Source organism: Xenopus laevis, chromosome 6L (assembly GCF_017654675.1).
Source record: "Xenopus laevis strain J_2021 chromosome 6L, Xenopus_laevis_v10.1, whole genome shotgun sequence".
NCBI lineage: Eukaryota > Metazoa > Chordata > Amphibia > Anura > Pipidae > Xenopus > Xenopus laevis.
This window is the reverse complement of record NC_054381.1, coordinates 97,640,200-97,659,911: the sequence shown is the minus strand read 5'-3', so window position 1 is coordinate 97,659,911 and position 19,712 is coordinate 97,640,200. Positions and strand designations below refer to the sequence as shown.

General features: G+C 39.1%; 1 protein-coding gene across 1 annotated transcript in view; it reads right to left on the bottom strand.

Moving 5' to 3' along the window:
* jarid2.L (jumonji and AT-rich interaction domain containing 2 L homeolog) overlaps window positions 1-18,816 on the bottom strand; it is a 142,020-nt gene extending 123,204 nt beyond the window's left edge. The window contains exons 1-2 of the mRNA XM_018267806.2: window positions 18,650-18,816; window positions 18,135-18,576 (exon numbers count right to left, since the gene is read on the bottom strand). Of these exons, the coding sequence (XP_018123295.1) occupies window positions 18,135-18,212 (78 nt within the window). The 5' untranslated portion in view covers window positions 18,213-18,576; window positions 18,650-18,816. The remainder of the gene's footprint in view (window positions 1-18,134; window positions 18,577-18,649) is intronic.
* Between the last annotated feature and the right edge of the window lie 896 nt (window positions 18,817-19,712).

Here is a 19,712-nt window from a genome sequence, read left to right as displayed (position 1 = left end):
TAACAGCACTGGCATAATTTAATACTAGTTAATTCTAAACAGTAATATAGCTCTCAATTGAGCATTACAGAGCACATGGATTTCATACAAACAAATGATCTGAGTGTGAACAAATCCTCAGGCCACAGAACACAAGTACATTGGTTTTTGCATATTTCAAAAACAGTTGCAAATAATTGAAAATATATCAAACACTTCAGTTATACAGATATGGTTGTAATATATAATGTATATATATTAATATGATTTGTTCCAAACATACTTTTTACCAATTATTTCAAACAGAAAAAAACAAAATCTGCTTTTTATTTCTTGTGTGAAAAAGGTACCCATCCAGCCTCCCATCACCCTTTGATGATGATGTACGGTTTTAGTATCAAGAGTATGCAGGGGGTTTACCTGTATCCTGATAATATAATTATCTACCCTGCAAGGACCAAAAATGGGGTCGCTTCTGTTCCTTGGTTTAGCTCAAGAAATAACAAAAAAACACACAAAGTTTTGGTGATTAAAACAATAGGTAAAAAGTATGTTCAGCAAAAGCCCTATTAGTTGAACTTGTGCTGGAAAGGGGAATATTGTCCCTTTAACAAAGTACAAAAAACTGTTTAATTACATTAAAATAACAATTAGACCTGACATGGCAAACATATGGCAGCAAGGACAGTAATCACATGACAAAGACATCTACCATTGCTGCAATTTGTCATTGCTAAAGATAAACTGATTTTCTAAATAATAAGCCTTAGGCACATTTGTCTTCAGGTTTTAAACATGGCATTAAAATGCTATGACTTTTTTCTGCTGAGAAATTAACAGAACTTTGGGGCTATGGTACAGCAGTGGCTGTCAGACCTTCCCAGTTTGAGTTCCTCTTGGACTAGTTGTCGGTTCTTCCCAGGTAATAACAAGGTTACCAAAATAGGGAAATATTGGTTAATTAGTTGTAAAACCATAGTTCATAGGACAGCAAGAACATTTCCACCCCTAATATCACTTCAAGCTAGGCTTTCAGGTGTAGCAAATAGGTAGGACTCCGCCTGAAAGCCAGATAATTGGGGTGGAAGCGTATATCACACACCTGGGGTTGGGGAGGGCACTATGGCAAAGAATAGAGTTTTCTCCACAAACATTTTATTTGCACTATTAGGTGCATCTCTGTTTTACTGATGTTTGGGATTTCTGGTCAACATGTTAAATGGAACGTTAACTTAAGAATTAATCCTAAAGTCATTTCTATTTAGTTATGCAAATTTACTTACAGTATATAAATTATATATTTATATACCTTTAAAACATGGATGGATGCTTTAATAATAGGGATGCACCAAATCCAGAATTCGGTTCGGTATTCAGCCTTTTTCATATGCAAATTAGGGTTTGGATTCAGTTTGACATTCGGCTGAATCTTTCACAAAGGATTCGGGAGTTACGTATTTTCCAAAATAGTGGATTCCCTGCATCCCTATTTAATATAGGGATGCATCGAATCCAGGATTCGGTTCGGATTCGGCCTTTTTCAGCAGGATTCGGCCGAATCCTTGTGCCCGGCCGAACCGAATCCGCATATGCAAGTTAGGGACGGGAGGAAAATTGAGTGACTTTTTGTCACAAAACAAGTAAGTAAAACAAGTTTTTGCAAATTAGGATTCGGTTCTGTATTCGGCCGAATCTTTCACAAAGGATTGGGGGGTTCGGTTGAATCCAAAGTAGTATATTTGGTGCATCTCTAATTTAATAAAAATTTGGGTTTTGTGTTCAATTTGAAAAAGGGCTTTTATCATACAGCTTCTTATGTTTTTATGTCTGGATGACAGGTTCCCTTTATAAATAAAATGTAATACTTAATTTTGCATTCTCTCATCATAAAAGCACACAGTACTGTTGCTCTGTATACAAAGAATTGCAGCAGTAAGTAGAAATGTTATACTAGTGCGATAACACCTTTATCATACAAAACACGTGAGAAATAAAACAGTCCGGGCCTCAGATAGGTCATCTTTAGTTTCTGTCAAATTACAGAGGGGCTGTTTATTGGGCCTGTGGGTGGCTGTGTGGGCCTCTGTGTACTTAAAATGCCTGGTCCTATTTTGAATCTAAGTTCAGACCTGCAACAGACCATTATAAGCCACTTGTTTTATTAGAAGAGTGAAAATGTGTTTTCTTTATCACACTGAAAGTCAAATCTTGAATGCAAAAAAATGAAAGAAAAATGCTGGCTGAAGATGAAATAAAAAATCTGAGAACTTTATGGAAAGATTTACAGTTGTTCCTTTAAATAAAAGCAGAGACGTAGAGGAAGCCACAGCAGCTGCATAAATACATTTTGCCAACTGAAATACAGGAAGCAGATTCCTCACTGTATAATTATTGACTTGATATTTAAAACTGCAGAGCGCAGGGTGAAACATGTGAACGGAAGAACCCTTCAGGCAGCAGAGTTGTTTCCTTTAAGATCGATACACTTGACGGTGTTGACACAGGCATAACTGATGCCACTAGGGTTGCAACCTGGCTGGTAAAATACCATCTAAAGCAGCAGCCAGCATTACAATTTACCAGCAATGTAATTTGTGATCCCCAGCCAGTCCCAATTCCCCCCCCAAACTAACTCTCCCCACTCTAACCCCCAATAGTTTTCTAACCATTCCTACTCAAGCTCAGCTGTAGGACACATCCTCCCCTTTCTAGACTGGCATCTGTATTATCGCCCAGCCCCTTCTCTTTGCAAGCTGATACTGCTAATGGCAAAATGTGGCAATCCTAGATGCCACTTAATAAAAGGAAACCATGGTAGACTCTCTCTCTGTTCACAGGCATGACTACCCACCCCCTTAAAGGGATACTGTCATGGGGAAAAAAAATTTTTTTCAAAATGAATCAGTTAATAGTGCTGCCTCAGCAGAATTCTGCACTGAAATCCATTTCTCAAGAGAGGAAACATTTTTTTTTTATTCAATTTTGAAATCTGACATGGGGCTAGACATATTGCCAATTTCCCAGCTGCCCCAAGTCATGTGACTTGTGCTCTGATAAACTTCAATCACTCTTTACTAGTGATGGGCGAATTTATTCGCCAGGCGCGAATTTGCGGCGAATTTGTGCGTTTCGCCGCCAGCGAATAAATTCGCGAAACGCCAGCGAAAATTCGCGGCAAAAATTAGCCGGCGCCGTTTTGCGAATTTCGCTAATTTTTCGGCGAAACAGAACGGCGCAAATTCGCCCATCACTACTTTTTACTGCTGTACTGCAAGTTGGAGTGTTATCACCCCCTCCCTTAACCCTCCCGCAGCCAACCACAAAAACTATGGGAAGGTAACCAGATAACAGCTCCCTAACAAAAGATAACAGCTGCCTGGTAGATCAACACTCAATAGTAAAACCCATGTCCCCCTGAGACACATTCAGTTACATTGAGAAGGAAAAACAGCAGCCTGGCAGAAAGCATTTCTCTCCTAAAGTGCAGGCACAAGTCACATGACCAGGGGCAGCTGGGAAATTGACAAAATGTCTAGCCCCATGTCAGATTTCAAAATTGAATATAAAAAAAATCTGTTTGCGCTTTTGAGAAATGGATTTCAGTGCAGAATTCTGCTGGAGTAGCCCTATTAACTGATGTGTTTTGAAAAAAACATGTTTTCCGATGACAGGATCACTTTAAGTTAACAATGTAATGCAACCATGACTCACCTTGTACCATTGTGAAGTGATGGACTTGAAATTCCTGCTGCTTCCAAGAGAACCTGTACACAATCCACTATAGAAGGCAGAAAGACTTTAAGCCCCAAAATCCATAATTTCACAGTGAAACAAGATGAGGAGAAGTTGTATTACACTGTGAACCGAAGGGATGTTTGAAATGAATGAACTCATGTCAAAAAAAGGGCTATAAATTCCCTTTAAAATTGGTCCCTTTCTTCAAACTGGATTACACAAATTCCTGTTTTTGGCTGATTTCCCTCATAATAGTAGAATAGCACCTTTCACTTGATAGTAACCAAAATCACATAAAATTTGTGTTGGCAGCAAAACAATACTATTGGGTTTTATTAATGTAAATGTTATTTTAGTAGTAGTAACAAATTATTTTTCAAATTTTGTAAAGACCCCTTTTGGGGAAAACCTCAGGCCCAGACATTCCAGACAATAGATCATATATTTGTAAGAATATTATATATAGGAATAATATATATAATATAGATCAGGTAATTAAGCCATGAGTTATTCCTGCCAAAACATCATGGCAAGCACAGCAATTTTTCTTCGACTTCCTTCGCACATACAATGAGCTTACAGTAAAGCAAATCAAGGAGGCTGCTTCTGTTACATAAGACCTTTAAAAGTTGCACAGACTAGGAGTTGGCAGGAAAGAAATGCAGAACAAACAAAAATCTACAGCAAGAAAATTATAGATTAAGCACAGCTCATCAGACCTTATACTTGCTTTAATCAGTATAGGTGCTGTGCCCTTCAGCCTAAAACAATAGCAGAATAGAACTGTTAAGACTATGCACCAATGATTACAAAAACTTTTTGTTTCCAAAACTGTTCCAAAGACAAGTGGCAAGTACAAAAGTACAAGAATCTTCTGTATAAACAGAAAAAAAAGCAAATATGTTTTGGGTAGGTTGCTCACAACTTAATATGGCTTTGCTCGAAGGCAATACAAGTTGTTTTGTTGCTACATAAGAGAAATCCCAAAACTGGAAACAGTTTTCTTTTGCAGCCGAAATATTATGATTACAACTTGATAACATTTAAAAGTTTGCTAAAACTTACAGAAAAAAAATTAAAAATTATTCACCCATACGGAATATTAACAGAAACATGTTAAGGGATTGGGGAGCAAACTGTTGGATCCTGCCTATGTAACCAGACAGCTTGCTTTCATGCCCTCTGACCCTGGAATCAAACCTAAATCAGAGTTTCTATTTATCTCTTCAAGTTTGCAGGATGGCCCTTGCTCTTACTGCTATGGACACATATGGAACTCACTGCATTTCATTTTTAAAACAAGTCCAATCCCTGTCTAAATCCAGCGAAGCATGCAGGATGTGCCAATCATAAGGTCATCTTTTAATTTTATATAGAATTTTTAAAAATAAAAAGTATGGTTTAATTCACTGTAAATCCTTTAAAGGTACAGGCATTTAAAATTTGACATTTTGCCTTCAAATTGTAGCATCACAGCATCAGGATATAAAGGAAACATGCAAACTTCGATAAGTGACAAAGCCAAGCAATGAAGTGCTTGAGCACAAATTCAGAATGCAATCTGTTTTCCAGCACACTCGCTGCATAATGCCATGGATTCCTCAACTTGGCCTCATCACGTGTGCCACTGATGAAACAAACACTGACAGCTTTTTTGCATTTGTAAAGGCTCTTCAGCAGCTGTGGTGATCCCACCACAGAGCAATGAATTCAGCGTGCAGCCCAGCTGGACCTTAACAGAAGACCACTTTACACAATGCAGCACAAGAAGCATTGTCAACTGAAGCCCACTGGCCCCCTTGCTCTACAAAAATTATGCACTGGAAGGTATTTTAGAGTTTTTTCAAGAAAAGTTTATCTAAAAAAAAAAAAAAAAAGATCTCAATTACAGAAAAAAGTAGCAATGTTACTGTTCCAATCAGTTGAATATCTATATGAGCAGAGACCGAAAAAAGTATCACGAAGTATCTTTTATATGTGTATTATTAGTATGTTATATATAAAAAGCCATACTGATAAATATACTGTAATATCGACCTGCTCTTTTGTAAATGCTTAAATCAGTTGTTTAGCAAACAGATAATTCCCTCCCTCTTGGTACAGGCATTGCATTTTTCGCCTTTATGGTCTTATTGTCCCCCCATTGTTTAGAACAAGCCAGCAAAGAACAGCTATGCTAAACAGATTTATACTACAGACCTGTAAGCCCCTTCTAAAGTCCTACTTATTTGCACAGGCCGATCATAATGATAAAAAATGTATACTATGCATTTTATCTTATGAGACAAAGCCTTCACGTGAAAAGAGAAGCAAAGCCACTTTTAAACATGAAGGTCTTTGTGTTGCACATCTAGGTTGGTGGGCGCCATGTGTTGCAACAGTACATCTTGTCATAGCCTTCCCTGCTGTCATCCCCAAGGTGGAGCATGAGCACGGAAAGCCAACCCGGCCCTGACTTTTATTATTATTATTTAGTTATGAAGAACGGAGACAAGTATAGCAGTATGGGGGCACTATTAAATAATATGGAAGGGTAAAATATCATGATTTTATGTAGGATATGAAGCACAATGCAACAAAGCTGAAAAATAAATACAGTCAGTAGCACTATTTTAGATTGCAATTAATAAGGACAATGGCACATCAAGCTATTTTGGTTGCAAAATTCGATGTATGTTTTGAACTGACAAATGCTTTCACAAAATTTCAATAGGATGCAATATGGCAACTTGGCAAAGCCCCCCAAAACTTTTGGCTCGAAAGAATTCAAAACAGTCCAGTGTACAAAATGTTTGATTCAGATGTAGGAGAAATGCAAATAGGAGTGGTAGAAAGAAGGAAAAAAAATAAATGGGAATGTTTTCATACATGAGCAATAATTGTTATATTGCAACCCATTTGCAGCCAAATTATTCAAAACAAGTCATATCTGTGCCAGAATCTGTCTTTTATGAGCTTGTCAGAGGTTGGGAGCAGTTGTATTATCAGCAGACAGGTGATATCTTATATCTGGATACACGCACACAGAAGGTTAAGAGCCATTCGCTGACAGCTGCTGGATCCATCCCAATGTTCAGTACGAGAAGCACATCCTCATTCACCTCTATGGAATGCTTACATAAATGGGTTCTTCAACAGTAAATTAACTTTTAGCATGATGTAGGCAGGGATATTCTGAAACAATCTGCAGCGAGTCTTATATTTTTTGGTTTTTGAATTGTTTAACTTTTGGTTCAGATATTTGAAATTTCAACAGCTATCGTGTGCCTAGGTCTTAATTAACCTTAGCAACTAAGCAGTTATATGAATGAGAGACAGGAATATGGATAGGAGAGGGCTTGAACAGAAAGATAATAAAAACAAACAATAACATTTTAGACTATTATAGAACAATAGTTTTTTTCTGAATGCTGGGTTCTGTGATTCCCTTTTGACAGCACATCCTTGTTTTTTACATAATATGTCTCCTTTAAGGCCTAAAGTTGCCAATACAGCGTTTGGTAAGTGCTGCAACTCAGTCCCCCCTGACTGAGATTTATAGGCATCTTTATGACCAATGTCTGTCAGGTTACAAAATCCTACAGGATGGTTCACTTCTCATGGTACAACAAATTTGACACATGCCAATTTCTGCTTTATTGCAATATTGTTCTTTAAGTGAAGGAATTGTGAATGAAATAAAGATATCCTAAGCCACAGAAACACTGCAAAACATTATCTAAAGAAATGCAGTGCAAGAAAGGGGGCCTAGGCAAAGAAGAAAAGAAGGAAAAGATTGGAAAAAAAATGGGGGTATTATACACACCAAAAAGCTTGACTTTTAAGGTGTATTTAGTAAGACTTGAATTTAGGGGGATTCTGTCATGGTTTTTATGGTTGTTATTTCTAAATTACACCGTTTACACTGCAAATAACTCACTGTACAATATAAAATGTAATTCCTGAACCAACAAGTGAATTTTTTTTTACTTGTAATATTAGTGTGTAGGCAGCCATCTCAGGTAATTTTGCCTGTTCATGTGCTTTCAGAAAGAGCCAGCATTTTAGGTTGGAATTGCTTTCTTTGCTACAATGTAACAATGTGTCTCAGTGGGACCTGGATTTATACTTTTCAGTGCTGTTCTTAGATCTACCAGGGAGCTGTTATGGGGGTGGTGGTGATACTTCAATTTGCAGTACAGCAGTAAAGAATGACTGAAGTTTATCAGAGCACAAGTCACATGATTGGGGCAGCTGGGAAACAGACAATAGACAATTTAAAACAGCCCCATGTCAGATTTCAGTATTAAACATAAAAAAGCTGGAGCAGCACTATTAACTGATGCGTTATGAAAAACCTTTTCCCATGACAGTTTACCTTTAAAACAGTCAACCCAACTCCCATCCACGCTTTTAACAAAAAAAAAAAAATCCTTAAAGATGAAGTTCACTACTATATTAACTTTAGTAGAAAGTGTTTAGCAGGGATAACTAAATATTGTTACAAAGACACATGCATTGCCCTACCTCTCAGAATCTAACTTACGGGGTTTTTTTTATCAAAGGTTGAGGATTTTCCCTTAAAAATTCAAAGTTTTTGTGGGTAGTTTCAGTAAAAACTAATTATTTTGGATAAATAAAAACCCTGAATTTTTCTATATTTTGTTATGCCCCAAAGCCGCAAAAAGCTTGAATCTGAAAACCTGTCTAGGTCATGTAGAAGTCATTGGCAGAAGTCCCTTGAACCATTTGAAGATGTTTATAGCCTTCATGATCTTCGTTTTTTTTTTTTTAAAGTGGTTTGACCTTAAAAACTCAATTCAATTCAAGCTATTCAGGGTTTTTTTATCAATAACTCAATCAATTTGAGTATTCGAGTTTCACCTCCACCCCTCCAGATTGCATTGATTCGAGTTTTTTACATTCAGGTTTTTTCATAAATAAGCAAGCATTTGAGTTTTCAGTTTATTCGAGGTAGAAAAAAAAAACCTCACAAACTTGACCTTTGATAAACAACCCCCTCAATGTTACACAAATACAAGAAATTAATGTACTGATCCACAGCCCAAAAGATCACATGCAAAGAAATGCTTCTCCTCTCAATGTCAGTTTAAGTTAATTATTTATCATTCTCTATACACTTACAGCTTGCTTCTACTGTATCTAAAAATGGACTCAATAAAACAACCATCACACAAATTATTCATTGTATTCATTTTGTTGGTTTCTCAGTAAGACTGGTGATTTTTCCAGGCTTTAAAGTTAGTTGTTCTCACATATTTATTTCTGTCCTAGAAGGGTGATATAGCAAGCAGGCCATTTGTCACCCATGCTAATTCTCCTTCAGAGTGGTAAACGAAATGTCTAAATATACGTTGGTGTTGAAGTCAATGTGACTCAGTTGGTAAAACATTACATTTTTTAAAGTAAAAGCTATGGCGTTTATGGCAGAACATTACTTATCACCATCGGTTAGCTAAATAAAACCCTCCTCAGTCAACTGGGCAGAATTGAACTTGTTACAAAACATATTTATCAACAGTCCAAAAGCACATTTCTAACTACTGGTATTTACGATTGGTCTACAATTTTTTATTTTTTTATAGCTATTGAACAATTTAGGTTATTGTTAAACAGTTTGGCAAATTTGAGCTATTTGGCTGCTAGGGTGCAAATTACCCTAGTAACTGGGCAGTCATTTGAATGAGAGACCAGAAGATGAAAAGAAGAATGCCCGAAGAGCAAGATAAGCAATAAAAAGTAACAATAAAACTGTAGTCACACATAGTAAAAGTTTTTTGGCACTAGCAATTCAAAAATATTAAAAAATTGAAAAGAACAAAACTTATTAAATGTTAATGTAAAGGTGAATTACCTCTTTATTAGTGCAACCCACTGGACGATTTATCAAAACATTATAAAAACCTCCTTTTGTTTTACTACTTGGCATTTTCATCTTACATTATTATTTTTTTCACATTCATGAACAATTGTCATGTTTTGTCAGTGGCAACAAAGAAAATGTTGTGATTTACACAATTAACACCCTAGTTGCTACAGTATTATCCCACTTTTTCCCACTTGAGAAGTACACAATAAAAAATAGTAAATGCAAGGAAATGTATTTTTTCAATTGCATTTATACACTTGGAATTAATAAATCTGCCCTTAATTGAATGTTGATTAAAATTATTTGAGAGATACTGACATCAGTAAATAACATTTTTTTATATCTACCATAACATTGTCTTTGAATGCTATTTATAATTTTTCCATAAAAGTATTTGCCTGATGCTTTTACATTATCTTTCTTAGCCCAATCTTCCTGTATGAGGGGGCTGCCATAATTGTGCAGCAGTAATCTGTTAGCATTAGAAGCTCTAACTGACAGGCTGAGTTGAGAAGAGACAGTCATGTTGGCAAAACAGTCAGGTTTAGGAACTTCAAGTAACAATTACTTACAAAATCACAAATCAGTGAAAAACAATCAACGTGACCAATAGGTAACTTTTAATGTAGATTTATATTTATCAAAAGATAAAAATAGAGCTTTTACAATATTTTAAGGGCAGATTAAACAAGGGTTAATGTGAACATTTGCGTCAACCTTTGACAAATAACCACCATAAATTTCCTCATTAGCTCTAATTTTACCTTTTAATAAATATTTCCCGCTCTATGTGAATGCTTATTGAACAGGTATAAGTCAACATAAAATGGCTGTCTCTGCATTTAAAGGAACAGCAACACCAAAAACCGAAAGTATATCAAAGTAATTAAAATAAAATGTACTGTTGCTCTACACTGGTAAAATTTGTGTGTTTGCTTCAGAAAAACTACTATAGTTTATATAAACAAGCTGCTGTGTAGCCATGGGGGCAGCCATTAACGATTGAAAAAAGGCACAAGTTAAATAGCAGATACCATTTAAAACACAATTGTATTGGACAGGGATTATCTGTTATCTGCTATGTAACTTGTGCCTTTTCTTTTCTTTTTTTTCAGCTTGAATAGCTGCCCCCATGGCTTCATAGCAGCATATTTATATAAACTATATTAGTCTTTCTGAAGAACACAGGCCTTTAAGTGGTGCATGCCAACAGTTCTGTCCCATTTCGCCAGAAAATTTGTGAACCTGCTGAAAAATGTGCCAAACGCATTGAAGTCAATGGGCGACTATTATTTTTGATGTGCACAACTTTTTCTCACTCCAAATGCATCCAAGCCAATGGGCGTTTTTTCTTGTGTCGACTTTTTTTTGTTTTGGCAACCCACTCCTAGCATGCTTTAATTCTTCATAATAACTTGAAGGGATTGTTCGAAATTCTTCTCCAGTAAATTTGTGGACCACCGATTGAGTAACAATGAAAAAGTGAAGTGTAAAGTGAACAAAGAAATAACGGTGAAAGAAAAAGGACCAGGTTGCCAGGCAACCCCCCAACCTCTCTCCCATGATCAGGCAGTTGGGTGAGGGGCCACGAGTTGTTCATGAAGCTGGACTGCAGGTACTTGGGTGGGGACAGGTCGGGGGTTGCCTGGCAAAGGTGAATTGCACTCAGTTAGGGGAGCCAGGGGTGCGGACACAGGGCTGGCCGTGCTCAGCTGCTGGGCATGGTGGGCATGCGGGTGGTGGTGGGTCATTCCGTTGTATGAGTTGACCATGCTGAGCAGTGACATGCTTTGCACCCTTGAGTAGGGGCTGTAGGAGGACGAGGCGGAGAGTCCCTTGACGTTGACCAGACTGATGTTGCACCCGGCCATCTGGTACGAGGTGTAGGACATCGGGGCTGGTAGCTGGGTGAGGGCCACAAGTTGTTCATGAAGCTGGACTGCAGGTACTTAGTGGGACAGGTAGCCGTACGTGTCTCTGCCAAAGAGTCTCTTTCCAGCTTGGAAGTGGTCAAAAGGGGTCGGAAGGTTCTCTTCATTCTCCTCCTGCGCCTGTAGTTGCCCCAGTAATTGCCCTTCCTCTCACCACCGCGGGCACTTTAGTAACATCCCCGGGGCTCTGGCACCCCTCCAGAAACGGGAGAACGTGCAGCCTGCAGGGTGAGCCAAGGCCGAACCGGTGCCGATACCTCCTCCTGTGCTGCCGGTGCTACTGCTGCCGTTGGACACCTGGGAGCTAATGTGGAGCCAAATGGGAGCCCGCTGACATCGCCTTCCTCTGTGGCAGCTGCTTACGGTACATGAACACTCACATGCTTTCAGTAGAATATGGGAGAAGAAATTGATTGATCGTCGCCCTGTTGCCTTTTCTGAAGAGGAGCGGAAACCGAGTTTCGGTAAGTTATTTCTTAATAAAGGCTTTGCAATTTTAAAGTTTAATTTGTCTTCGGTTTTTTTTCGATGTATACTAACAATTTGTTTAAAAAATTTTTTGGATGTTACTGGTCCTTTAAGCAGAGCACAAACAGGGCTATAGAGTTAGCCAATATGGCTAATTACCAGACCTTAAATTGTATCCTTTCAGCTTAAACAACTGCATATTGTGAAGTATCGTATTGTAGGTCGGTGGCAGTACAATCACCCAGTGTATACATGGAACTTAAGTTGAGTGTGCCCTTTAAATAACAAATATATTACGATGTTATATGGCCAAAGGTATGCATAATATGGCTAAAAGTATCTGGACGCCCCTACTAACAGCAAATTTCCTCAGCTGGAATACTCTCTGCCAAGTTTAAACTGCCTCTGAAAGCAACATCAGCACATGAACTATTTATAGGAAGCAAAGTTTTTTCTATGGCAAGCCAAGCCACCGCACACAAGCCTAATAATAACATGCACAATTCATCGGCTGGGCAAGGACTGACAATTTTTACTTTACTATTTGAATGTCTGAAGGATGAGCTCGTCTTTCATCTATATTGGTAAACCGGTGGCATTGCTGCCTTGTGGAGGTGGGGTCTTTTTCTAGATTCAATCTCAGCCAGGTCACAATGTGCAAGGAGTTTGTATGTTCTCCCCATGTGGGGGGGTCCTCCTACATTCCAAAAATGTACATGAGTGTTAATTGGATCCTGATCCAGAGAGAAATAGTATGAATGTAAGTGTAATATAGCCGGTACATTGGCCTGTAAGATCCATTCTGTATATATAAGTGATAACTAAAGCAATTAAAAAAATGCACCAAAAAGAATAGTTGTGGTGTCAGCAATAACAGCTGTGTTAGCTGTGTTAAGAGAACTGAAAGAGTTAACTGAAGGGGTGTGGCTCTCATTTAATTTCAGAACAAATAAAGAATAAGCAGAAGTAGGCTGCTGTGCTCCTTTTGCATTACTCAAAATATTCATTCTATAAATTTGTTAGTCTACATCTACACACAAGTAAAATATCAAGATGATGTACTTACATTGAAATTCACTGAAAAACACGAGAGGTTAATGGATGCAAAATGAAAGGTTTGTTTTCCTTTTTTTATTTGTTGTTTAAAGGATTAATGTATCATTTTTTCCTTTAATCTGCTTGTTGTCACAGAGGAGCTGCTTTTGAATACTCCCACAATGGCTGGTAATGTTAACTAAGGAACCTATGAAATTACTTATTAACTACAACTGTAAACAATGTTGCCATGTGGTATATATTTCCCTTAGAGCTTTGTATGCAAGGATATAACCCAATAAATCATACTCTCATTACTAATAACAGAAATTAAACATCACTCTTAATTGAAAACAAGCATACAGGGACAAAATCAGTATAGGTATGGAAAAAATGTCCACTGTAACAGCTCTTTATTTTATCTTCCTGGCATATTGCTCCCTTTATGTCAGTTCTTGGCATACGCAAAAAGATTGGCAGAGAGTCAAATGCAAATGGCAACCAACAGTGAAAAAGACTTTATAAAAGAAAGGGACAATTCCCAGACAGTCTGCTTAGCACAGTGTGCGTATGATGGCTTAAAAGAGAGGGTTAAAAGCACACGTGTACATTTTAAGAACATTGAAAAGCATCAGCTACTCTATAATACAAACTCATATAATCTTGAGCAAGACAGATTACTAATATATACTAAAGTATGATGGTGAAAACAGTCTGAAAATACATGCCATGTAAAAGAAACCTTGGCTAAAAAAATCCGATGGTAAATGTTTTATTTAGTGCTCAGTGGGAAATCCTAACTAGCTTGTAGGCCTTGAGTTCTCAGCATTAATAGTAACTACATTTAGGTAACAAAAGTCAAATGTGTATCAGACACGTAAGCCAGACCTCATTTGTTAAAAAGATCTCACACTTTTCCAACATCAGTAATATCTAAATAACACTAGCCAACTCTATTCCACAGCATCTATTGCCAAATATTTGTCACTGTTTTAAAGGTGCTTATATGCTTAAGCTTTCTTTTAGTTGTTGCACATGGCATGAGGCATACTGGTCACCAATAGTGAGATTAGATATCAAAACCTGTGCAGTATTCTAGTCCAAGTCTTGTCTTTTTTTATATGAATTGCCTTAAGAATCCTATAGCTGCTGCAACTCTAAAGGTGGCCATAGACGCACAGATAATATGGTACGAAACAAATTTCTGTACGATATTCGGCGTGTGTATGGTGGGAAACGAGCTGACCGATATCGGCAGAATACTTGGATATCGGTCGGCTCGTCAATCACCCGTCAGCCATGACCCTAAGGGCAATGATACACAGAGCTACTTGTTGATGGTACAAAACAGACAATAGGGATAATTGTCTCTGCTAAGATACTGCATGTGTTTTAACAGAAATAAATCTCTGATTGCCTGTATTTTCTGGCATTTTGTAGCAAGGTAGCTGGCTACAAACAAGTAGCATTGTGTGCCATAGCTCTAAAGCGTGCCTGTGTATCGAAACCTGCAAGCCTAATAAAGAATGTTCTAGCAGGCAAGGACGCAGTTTGTTACACTGCATTGAGCTACTTTTCGATCATACGAACATAAAACACAGCAGATATTAAAAAGACTAACCTGAAGATAAATTTTAACTGGAATCTATTGCAAGCAGACATGTGAACTAAAGAAAAAACAATATGCATTTGACCAGACTAACAAATGGCTTCTTGATTCCTAGATGAACATCAGAAATGGAGATGGGACCAAGTTCTAGGATAGCACTTAAGCCCATTATCAAGTGCTTTAGCAGGAATACTTCTACCTTTAAAAAGGGAATAAGGTACATCCTTGAAAATACACCAGACAGTAATTAAGATGCCAGTTTAGCTCTTAGCAGAAGTCACGTTATGAAGAGATGGATATAGTTAATACAACTCCACGGAGCTGCAGATCAGCAATAATAAACAGGAACCTAAAAATTAGGAATCTACAGAACTGGCAATCTAACTTTTATTTACAAGCACCCTTTGAACACAGGAAGTTAAAGTTCCATTAAAACTATGCATACCCACTGGTGAATGAAACACCTGAACAGTCCAAAGACTGTATAAGTCTGAAGAACAACCCATTGATCTTGTAAGTGCCAATAAATACCAGAGATAGATATGAGAATTACTGATGCCACTTAAAAGCAACTAATGTAGAGATAGCTACCACCGGCAAAAAATGGTATCTGCCTGTCCATGCCCACATTTGGAGGATATAATGCCATTTCTCGTATAGGGCTTGAAACAATTATTCTGCCTAAGAAAGATTGCTGCCTTGTATAGTTTGTTCCAGGTTTTATGATGGAACCTATCCACAAAAACTTACATTATAAAAAAAAACCACCAAAATGACTTCAAAATTCTATAAACCAGGAAGAGCTCAATAAAGAGTATTCTCTTTAACAATGTATATTGTAGTCAACACTGGGATCTTTGTTGAGAATAGGGATGTACCTAATAAAGGATTCTGCCTCTTTCAGCAGGATCGGTCAAATCCTTCTGCCCGGACGACCAGAATCTGAACCCTAATTTGCAAATGCATTTCGGTGTTTGGCCAAATTTTTAAAGCATTCAGGATTTGGTGCATCCCTAGTTAAGAACACCTAAGTGAGGTGTTAATGTTGGCAGAAATGCTTAATATTCCGTGACATCATCATAACGGGATATCATTTGGGAAGTTTTTTTTTCACTTTTATTATGAGAATAGGGATGTACCTAATCCAGGATTCTGCCTTTTTCAGCAGGATTTGGATTCGGCCGAATCCTTCTGCCCGGTCGAACAGAATCTGAACCCTAATTTGCAAATGCGGTTCGGTATTCGGCCGCATTTTTTGTGAAGGGTTCGGGTTAGGCCAATCCAAAATAGTGGATTTGGTGCATCCCTAGTTAAGAACACCGAAGTGAGGTGTTAATGTTGGCAGAAATGCTTATTATTCCGTGACATCATCATAACGGCATATAATTTGCGAAGTTTATTTTTCACTTTTATTTTGGTTTATACCATTTCACTCTATGTTGTGGGGAGCAAAAGCTACTTTGTTGGAGGGTGTTAGTGACAAAGTAGTACTGAAGCACATTGCTTACTAGAGGGGGAAAAACCCCAAACATATGCACTTTATTTTTCATTTAAGTTAACACACAAAAGGGAGGAAAGGCACAGCTAACCACGACTGCTACTACTCTTGCTGAAGCTGAACTTTTAAAGCAGCCCTCAATGGTGGTAAAGTTGACTAAAACTGAATATGATCCTATCCACCAAATCGTTTTAAAGTATGTGGAATAAACATGTGCAGTGTTACTATACATCATGATGACTGGCAAGACAAGCCATGGAAGATGCAAAGGTTTGTAAGGGAGGACATGACAACCACAGTGGTATATTAGATGTGCAGCAGCTCATTACACTTTATCTAGTCTCTGTATGAGCAGAGCACTTAGCATGATGCCACCTGTGTGCTGAGTATACAATAGAGAGCATGACAAGCGATACCGAATACCAACATAAAGCTGAAACCTCCCATGTCTCTGTGACGTTGCCCTTCCATTGAACACACAGGGCAAAAATGAGACGACCCGCCCATAACTCCTCCCATCTCTGCTTTCTCTGTTAGGCAGAGTGCGTGACGTCAGGGAGTCATCGAAGCATGTAGTGGTTTAGATGGCCAGTATGACGTCACGGCGAGCAGTGTCTGATGACTGTGGTTGTCTAGCCCGTGGGACCTGTTGCTCGCATCAAACCAAATGATTCCTAGGAGGCAGAAAGTGAAGTAACCGGGGAAGCTGACGACAGTCATTCTTATAGGGAGGGGGAGCGGATTTATGGGCTGCGATCGTGCTGCCACAGTGTGCTCGGTGCAGATTTGCACATCAAGTGTACATTCGTGCGCCCCTCCTCTCCCTCTCCAAATAAACACCACCCCCACCACTTAGGGGGGAGTTGAGATGTTGCCAGGCAGAATTTCTGCGACACGATTCCATGTAGGGTGGCACGAACAGAGACCGGGGGGCGAGAAGAGGAGGGGAGAAGTAGGCTAAATAAATGCAAGTTTGTTTTGAAGGCTGCCCAGTCCGCGGCGCTGTGGCTATTGTTACAACTACAACTCCCAGCAGCCAGTGAGAGGACTGCGGCTTCCAGCTGTGCATCAACATCACAACCCTCGCTCAGAAAGCGTCAAAGGTGAACAAAAGAGTCCAACCTATCGGAACTTCAGTCTCCACATGCAAGAAATGTTCCTCTGCAATGCGGTGACTTTTAAGTTCCGCGAATCCAAACAATAGCGTTTAGTCTTTCTATGAAAAAAAGAAGCAGAGCATGGATGTGCCACCGGTAATCCTGCACAAAAGGGAGGCAACTTTAGCTCGCTCTTTCCTTCCAGTAGCCAAGCCAACACAATTACAGGCCCCGGTGCCATTTGCAGCTGTGCCACAATGTAACTCGCGGAAAGCTTCTTATGTCCACACACTGCTCGCTCTTATATACAGACATAGTATGTACACACACTGCTCGCTCTTATGTACACACACACACACACACACACACACAGACACAGTATGTAGACACACTGCTCGCTACTAGCGCACCGGATGCGAACAAAAGAGTGGGGAAACCAACCAGGCCATTTAAAACTTAATCCTGCGGCTCATTAATAAAAGCCACCCCAACACAAACAAGCCATACATTGTAACATGATCCTCTCCTGTTCTTCATCGCACCAGGACAAATTAGATCTGATATGACCCCCTTAACCATCGCCATAACCAAGGAGAAACCCTCCAAAGGTTAGCCATGAATACTGGCCACATGGGGGGAGAGAGGGCAGTTTGTGCAAGGCTGGCCCAACCTGCTGCCCTCCAGCTGCTTCAACTACAACTCGCAGCGTCCATCGGGGTGTAATAGATGAACAACGACTGGAGACCAATTTGTCCAGTAAACAGTTTACAGTTGTGTCATTTGAGGTCAAAGTGTATATTGTTCTATCAGTTACGGTTTAACCCTCACCCTCCCCCGACTGGGAGACATTTAAATGTCCTTTTAGGAAAGTGCCACGCGCAACAATAACCTTCCGTGGCTTTTGTATACTTACATATTTCTTCTGGATGATATTCCTCTTGGGCCTTTCCTTGCTCATCCTGTTCTGGAGATTGGGGCACAATTGCCTCATGAATTAACAGCACGTTACAACATTAATCGCAAGGACAAAACAAGTGAGCAGGAGGTATATCCCCCGGTTGGCTGCTATCCGACTCTTGTCTTTTATTTAGTCTCCTCTAGATTCACCTTGAAACCAATCCCCGTCAGAAGAAAAGGCGATCGATGCACACAAGAAATCCCTTTAATAAAATAACCATCGTGGGATTTTTTTTCGCGTGAACATAAGAAAAAAAAACAAAAACGACGCCCTGTGCTTTTTTTTTTCTTCCGTGTGTTTTGTTTATATTCACAGTCTCCAATGCAAACATAACATAGTTCGGCTTAGGATAAACAGCTACATCTTGCACATGAATGGAATCTGGGGGCTTCTGTTCCTAAAAAAAAAGGGTTGTGCATAAATAAGAATAATTAAAAAAAAAAAAGCAAATGCTAGAAGTCACGTTTAACCTGCGGTGAAGTCTAACAGCAGTGAGGGCTGCACTGTGCCTCTCTCTCGCTTTCTAGCCCTTTTTTTACTCGGCCTTTCTTAGCCAATAGCGGCCGGCAGGGTGGTGTCTAGTTCCCATGCAGAGAAAGACTCCGTGATGTCACAGTGACGCAACCAATCACATGGGACAGGAAGCTTCCAGCCCGAATGCTCGGCGTGCATGAAATGTGAACAGAGAAAGCCAGTTCAATATTAAAGGGACACTACACTGAAATACTAATTGCCTTACATTATAACGTACCACTGGCACCGTTCAGTGATACATAGTAAAAGTAGGGGCCTTGTTACTAAATATACTGAAATATATTGCAAAGAGCGCCTCTAACATGGCAGAGGGCGATAAAGCTATGAAGAATACGGTAACAGAGGTCAAACTACTTTGTCAAGTTAGGGATGGCTACAGATTCAGCCTTAGTGCGTTTTTAAAGTTTAGTGGCCCTTTAAGCATGACAAGATTATGGAACGAGCCGCCTCAAACACGGCGGAAAGGACATAAGCGAGTTTACTTGGAAATAGTTTCCACCGAGGCGTCACACTAGAAAGAAATCACGTCTGAGACGTTTCCTGGAATAGTAATGTTATGAATTGTCCGACTATGTTAGCACAGACAGGTTGTCACTTATCCCAGTACCCACCCGCATATGGTTTCTCCCAAACGAGTGATTAACTGTTTAAAGTCGTGTAGCACATTAGGAGGGTGATTATATCCACTACTCTGTGTGCACGTGCGTCTGAGAAAAACCGGGGCAATTGCCTACGAGCCCTAACCTTGTTTCACGTTATAAGCCCGCCTTTGTTATGTCATGGATATTTCCCAAGCACCCATGGGATCCTTTATTCAGCTGGTGAGGCAACGTGCTGCATTCCCTGTGCTCCTCACGTAGGCCTAGTGAAAACGGGCATTTAACAATAATAAACTAACGCGTGTTTGTGTTTTTTTTTACCCTTATTACGTATGCTCACTGAAAGGCCGGGGTGGGATTTGATTTGTGGAAGTTGTAGTTTGTTCGCCTGTAATAGCGT